This window comes from Saccopteryx leptura, chromosome 9, assembly GCF_036850995.1.
Source record: "Saccopteryx leptura isolate mSacLep1 chromosome 9, mSacLep1_pri_phased_curated, whole genome shotgun sequence".
Lineage (NCBI taxonomy): Eukaryota > Metazoa > Chordata > Mammalia > Chiroptera > Emballonuridae > Saccopteryx > Saccopteryx leptura.
Window position 1 is genome coordinate 8017103 of NC_089511.1, and position 6231 is coordinate 8023333.

A 6231-nucleotide genomic window follows, 5' to 3' on the forward strand; every position below is an offset into this window, starting at 1 on the left:
CCCAAACCTCCTCAGAGACCCAGCAGACTGTCACAAACCTCACTATGCAGGCAAACACCTAGCATCTGGTCTCCTTATAAACTTGCCAAAACGTGGGGAGGGAGAGACAAGAAAAAAGCTATCGCTACTTTGTACCCCAATGCATCGCTCTCCCAGAATCCCCTACAACTTCAAGTCAAAGTTGGGCAAGGCTGGAGGACTGAAGGAGAAAAACAGGGCGTAAGGGGCGCAATGCCGGGCATGGCAGGAGGCCGCGGTGGCCAGCGCCTAGCGGCCCCTTTGTCCTGTAGAGGGAGCTCCAGCCCCAAATTTCCCAGTTCCCTCCCCCTCGGCCCGCCACCCCCGGCTGGCCTGCTGCAGCAATTCCGGCTGGATACCGGCTGTCCGCCCGAACCTCCCGCGCCAGGACCTCCAAAGGCTGCCCTTCCAGGCCCTTGGGGAAAACCCACTAGGCTGCCAAGACACACAGATGCGGCCAAGACCCGGGGCCCCCAACTCCCAATTTGGGCTGGGCACAGTTACCAAGAGGAAAGGATGTGCACCCCTAGGCTCCCCGCTCCTCCATACTCCCCCACCCCCACTCACCGCCAGGTCGACGTTTGCCTCTATAAGGAGCAGTCTGGGGGTGCAGTGGGGTCGGAAGCCTCTTATGGAAGACTGAACTAGCCTCAATTGTACCTATCTAAGCATGGGGGCGTGGGAAGGTGAGAACCTCCCAACCTAACCCCTCTGCGTCTAAAACCTTTCTGCTATGTCACCAGAGGACGCCCGAAGACCCCACGGTTGCGTCAGTGGAGCAGCGGGTCTCGCCCAGTTTCCCCGTCTCCTTGTGGGCACTCTCTCCCCGGGTGCCCACCTGGCTCCTCTTGCCCTTTCCCTCTGGGGCCCCAGGAACTTTTCTTCCCGCTGCCTCTCCTCCAGGGGCGCCGAGCGAGTGCCACTTCTGCGCCGCCTCCTCTGACCACTCGGTCCAGATTCATCTCTCCTCCTTTTCTGCTGATTCTGGCGACTCTTCAAGCTTGGGGTGGGGGTGGGGGTGGGGTGGGGGAACAAAACAGAAAAACAACAACAAGAAACAGCAAACATCCCCCTGGGGGCAGGCAGCAGGTTATAGTCAAAGTGGCAACAGCTCATTTATTTAGCCAAAAATAGATACTTTCTTGTACAATTTGGTTCACACATATGTACATTTTTCTGTATATACAAACAAGTCAGACACGCTTATTCTCACTGAAACGCCACCCCCCAAACTCAACCTCACAAACCCAATTTCACAAACTCAGCTAATGTGGGGGTACCGAAGCGACTTGGGGAGGACCCAGGGGGACTTGTTTTATTTATCTTTTTATTTCTTTTTTGTTGTTGTTTAGTTTTCTCTTTTAGGTATTCATACACAGACATGCTTACAAGTCATAACTATACAGAGCGATTATTACCTTTTTTTTTTTTTTTTACAATTATTACAACGATTAAAAAAAAACTTAAAAAAAATAACTAGGATGAGGAGAGAGCCGATAAGACCAGCGCAGCGTCCAGGTGGTTCTGGGGCCTGGAAGAGAGAGGCAGTGGTAGCGAAGGCCGTGAGATTTGGGGGTACCCACGCTGCCTAGGCCGGGGGCCCCCAACCTGCGGCTGAGGCCGCCGCGGGGTGGGGGTCAGGGAGGTGTCACAATGTAAAACGTCAGCTGTAAATGTTGGTCTTCCGGTTTAATGGAAGATGGGCGGGAGCCTCAGGACCCGAGGTTGGGGGCTTGCAGGTAGGAGGTGGTCTCCACGGGCGTGCTGGCTGGGCCGAAACCCAAGCCCCACAGACCAGACCGTGAACAGCGCCCAAGTGCTTTGACTGGGACAGGGCTGCTGAGCCGCCTCTGGGCCCGTGGGGACGACGAAAGAGTGCGTTTCGTCCTCTTTTAAAAGCGAGTCCTAGCTGCGTTCCCCCGGGCGCAAAAGCCCGCGTTTGCTCCGGTTCCTTCCTTCCCCCGCCTGCCTGACCCACTATTCCCCCTCCCCTCCACCTTCGGGTCTCTTACCGCCTGGGCACGGGCTGGAAAGCGGTCTTGAGTAACTTTTTCTCCACTTCCAAGGCACTACAGCGATCTAAGGGAAGCAGGGGAGAAAGAGGAGGCCTTTAGCGTGCTCTGTTCCTGCCCCAAGCGCCGAGGGAGGCAGACGCCGAGCAGTCAGGGTCCTGCTTCCCTGCCCCGCGGCTCTGCTCCGGCCGGGGTGCGATCCCCAGAGCCCGCCCCCACCCTCCGCATCCTGCGCTCAGCAATCACCTGTTCCGCCCTCGGGCTCCGCGGGCCGAGCGAAGGCGGCGGCTGCGGCGGCTGGGTGACCGGCAGCTCCGGGAAGTCCCAACAGGTGTGGAGGGGCCGAGCCGAGCAGGGAGAGCGGGTGCGGGCGTGGGCCGGGCGGCGGGCCCGGGAACGGCCGGTTGGTCCAAGCAGGGAACTTGCCCAGCGGCGCGGAGACGAGTCTGTGCGCCGCGGCGGCGGCGGCGGCCGGGGAGAGCTGCAGGGCTGGGGGCGCAACGGCGGCCCCGGGAGGAGAGCCCCCCGCGCCAGGAGGCGAGCGGCGCGGGTTGTCCGGGCTTGTGGCCGTCTCGGCCAGGGACCAGATCTTGGGCTTCTGCAGGGCGGAGGCGGGAGCAGGAGCGGGAGCACAGGGGTCCAGGCCCGCGGGGGGCGAGGGCGGAGATGGCGGAGCTGCGGCCAGAGGCGGTTGAACTGGGGCCAGACTAAGCGCCGGTAGCGGATGCTCCTCCAAGCCCTCGGAGCTGTCGTCCGAGTCGCTATTCTTGGAGTCTGAAATGGGTCCCAGGCCGAGGTCGTTGTCCCTCTGCGCCGCCCCAGCCAGAGCCAGTTCAGGCCCCGTGGCCGCGCCGTCTACGTTCTCCAAATCGATCTCCTCGTCCTCGTCGTCGTCCGCCAGGCCCTCGCCCCCGGTGTCCTCCTCCTCCCCCACGAGCTCCTCCTCCTCCAGCTCCAGTTCGCGTTTGCTGTCTTCTTCGTCCTCCTCCTCGTCTTCCTCCTCGCGCTCGCTCCCGTAAGCGTTCCCTTCCTCGTCGGTACGGCTGCGGGGCGCCCAAGTCATCTTGTTCTCTTTCTTGAGGCGCCGGCGCGCATTGGCGAACCAGGTGGACACCTGGGTGAGGGTCATCTTGGTGATGATGGCCAGCATGATCTTCTCGCCCTTGGTGGGATAGGGGTTCTTGCGATGCTCGTTGAGCCAGGCCTTGAGCGTGCTGGTGCTCTCCCGGGTGGCGTTCTTGGGACGGGACGGGTCCCCGAACTGGTACTGGCCGTACGGGTAGAAGGCGGGGTGCGGGTGCGGAAACGCGGCTGCGGCGGCCGGATGCTGCACTCCCGGGCTGTCTTTCAGTTCATACTGCGCGCCCTGTACGCACATGGAGAAGGAAGGGACACGCGCGGAGGGAGCGCGGGTGAGCCCTGGCCGTGGCCGCTTCCACCCTCCCGGCTCCCGCCCGGCTGGTGTACTCCCGTGCCCTCGCCTCGTCCGGAGCCTTGGCTCCAACCCTCTACCCCCGTCCCCGGCTCCCCGGGCGCTTACCAGCTGCGGGAATATGGGCAGCTCCGCCGCGTAGGGCAGGAAGGCACCGTAGCCTTGGGCGGCCGCAGCCGCTGCCGCCGCCGCTGCGTAGGGCGCCCCGTACACGGACGAGAGCACATTGGACAGGGACCCGGAGGCGGCCAGCTCCGAGGCTCCGGCTCCTGGGCCGCCTCGGGCCCCAGCGCTGCCGCCGCCGCCGGCGGCCCCCGGGCGCTCGGGTGGGTAAAGCGGGCGAATGTACTGGTATCCGAGCTGGGGGAAGGACATGGTGGCCCGCCGGGCACAGACGGAGAGGGGGCCCGGCCCCCGAGGCCGCCCAGCTCAGCGCCGCCCGCGGGCTCCGGCGCGCATCGGGGGCTGGGCCGGGCTGGGGCCGCGCTGCCTCCCGCGCTGCGCTCCGCGTTCACCTATTGATCTGCTCCGCGGCGGCGACGGCGGCGGCGAGGAGCCAGGTCAGGTCCGAACAGATTGGCGAAGATTCCCGGGGCTCTGGGCTCTGATTGACATTTCCACGGGCCCGCAAGCCCCTCCTCTGCGCGCCGCGCTCCCTCCTCTCGGCAGCCGGAGCTGCCTCTGTCCGCGCCTGGCTCCTCACTGCCCTCCTCTTCCCGAGCAGTGTCGCGCCTCGCTTCCTTCGCCCTCCTCTAGTTTTCACTCCCCCTCCTCGCCCTTCCTCTCTCCTCCCCTCTCTGCGCTCCCCCCCCCCCCCCCCGGACCGCTTCCGCTCCTGGAAGCTCTTCACCCCTTCTGGGCGCTGCGAAACTCCTCTCGCCTCTTTCCCTTTCTCACGATTCCCTTTTCTCTCCTTTCTGTTCCTTTTACTCTTTCTTCTCTCTCTTTCATCTATCTTTCTCTCTCTACTCACAACCCTGTCCCCACCCCACCCCGGCCTCTGCGTCCTAGACTCGGACGGTCTAAAGTTGTGGATACTCAGGGTGCAGTGTGGGGCGGGGAGAGGTGTCCGTATCTGTCTGTGTGTCCGTCCCCGCCCTCCCTCCCTCCCTCGCCTTTCCCCAAATCTCAGGTCTGACGTCGCGCCCTCTTATTCGACTTTTCCTCGCGTCTCCTTCCCGAGTCGCCAATCGCCGGGGAGCCCTACCGGCGAAGCCGCCCACCCCCGCGGATACCGCGCGCCGGGCGGGGCGGGGCGGGGGCGGGACCCGGGCGCTCCCAGTCCCTTCCCGCCCCCTCCGGCCTGCGCCGGGAGGCGAAAGGGGGGTGGGGGTGGAGCGCTGGGAGGCGAGGGAAAGGGGGTTAGTACTCGGTCAGGTCGCCCCTCCCCTGGCCCCCTCCCACTCCCGGTGCCTCCTCTCCCGCCCCAGCGTGGATCCTGGGTCGGGGACGAGACCACGTTCCGGAGCAACCGCCGGGCTTTAGTCGGTCCCGGCCCCCTTTTCAGCTCGCACTGGCGTCGCCCGGCCACTCGCAGCGGCTCAGGGAGGCAGGGAGCTGGAGGAGGGCGAGGGGCGTGCACTGTAGCCGCGCCTAGAAAGGCCGTCGCACTCCCCGAGGTGACGCCGGCTGTCCCGCACCCGAGAGGACCAAACCCCGAAATGAGCTACATTAACGCCCCCTCAGTGTCCGGGGGCGAATTACTTATTAAAAGTAGCGGTTGGGGAGGCGCGTGTGCTGCCGGGTAGAAGCCCCGGGGGGTCTTGGGGGAGCGAAGACACGAGGGTGGAGCCTGATCGCGCCCTGAGCGGGCGTGGGGTGGGGAGGAGCCGGGTGGCGGAGGCCCCGGGAACTTTCCGAGCGCACTTCGAGAAGTTCGTGTCCTGTCATTTTCTGTCCGTAGAGATCCTTCGTTTCCCAGCTCCTCCCCTGTTCCCCGGTCTTCACGCCAACCTGCTTTCTTTCTCAGAGGATTTTCTCACCGTCTCCGGTGGAGATGGGAGGCAAAACTTAGTTTTATGGTAGGATATATTCTAAGTGAAACCTGAAATCCCAGTGTCGGGGCGCCCACCTTCACGGATTAGGGCGTGGCCCCCGAGAGCGGGATTGAAATTCAAGGAATTGCGGCGGCGGCGGCGGCGGACGCGCCAGCCAGGCCCGCAGTTGGGAGCGTCTCGGGACAGCGCGAGGGCGGCGACTCCGCCGTGGCGAGGCCAGCCCGGTTGGGGAGGTGGAAACGCGCCGCCGAGCGCTGATTGATCAGAGGGATCGAATCCGAATCCCAGCAGCGGGTCTCTGGTCTGAGGAGTCCAGCTAGGGAACGAACTCCCGTGGGCATCCACCCAGTTCTCATCCCACCCCCACTTCCCGTCTCTCTCCGCCACTCTTCGTACAGGTCGGTGTCTCCAGTAGGTGGGAACGCCGAGAAAATTAAGGGGACGACAAGGGAAAGTTTGGGGGGCAGTCAGGTGTGTAGGGTTCGACTGGGGCAACTGACCTGTGTGGCCTTCTCCAAGTGGGTCAAGCTGCTTCCCTTGGCCCCTCCCCACCTGATTCCACTGGGTGCCCCGCGTTGGCCTCAGCTGGGGTCACCCCTGAGAAGGAGGTATCAGGGGGAAGCTCTGGCTTGGACATGTTTTCTTGGCGCCTGATTTCGTTTGGAGTTAAAACTCTCAGAGAAGAGGTATAGGGAATCATGAGCTCACCTTGTAAGGGGGAAATCTCGGGGTTCAGAATGGAGGATAAATTAGCATCATTTCCTCCGGAGTG

At 63.4% G+C, this 6231-nt stretch overlaps 1 protein-coding gene across 1 annotated transcript; it reads right to left on the reverse strand.

Annotated features, from left to right (window-relative positions):
• Positions 1-1108: 1108 nt before the first annotated feature.
• IRX3 (iroquois homeobox 3) lies at positions 1109-4248 on the reverse strand. Its single transcript, XM_066349454.1, has 4 exons — positions 3571-4248; positions 2277-3396; positions 2031-2097; positions 1109-1549 (listed from the first exon to the last, which is right to left on the reverse strand). Exons 1-4 carry the CDS (start codon positions 3835-3837, stop codon positions 1495-1497), a joined length of 1509 nt encoding a protein of 502 aa, XP_066205551.1. The 5' UTR covers positions 3838-4248; the 3' UTR covers positions 1109-1494.
• Positions 4249-6231: the final 1983 nt, after the last annotated feature.

Excerpts from the sequence above, each read along its gene's own strand:
- IRX3 (XM_066349454.1), bottom strand. The coding sequence starts at position 3,837 with ATGTCCTTCCCCCAGCTCGGATACCAGTACATTCGCCCGCTTTACCCA. Across the intron at positions 3,397-3,570 it reads TGCCCATATTCCCGCAGCTG|GGCGCGCAGTATGAACTGAA; the intron begins GTAAGCGCCCGG and ends ATGTGCGTACAG. Across the intron at positions 2,098-2,276 it reads GGAGCCCGAGGGCGGAACAG|ATCGCTGTAGTGCCTTGGAA; the intron begins GTGATTGCTGAG and ends TGCTTCCCTTAG.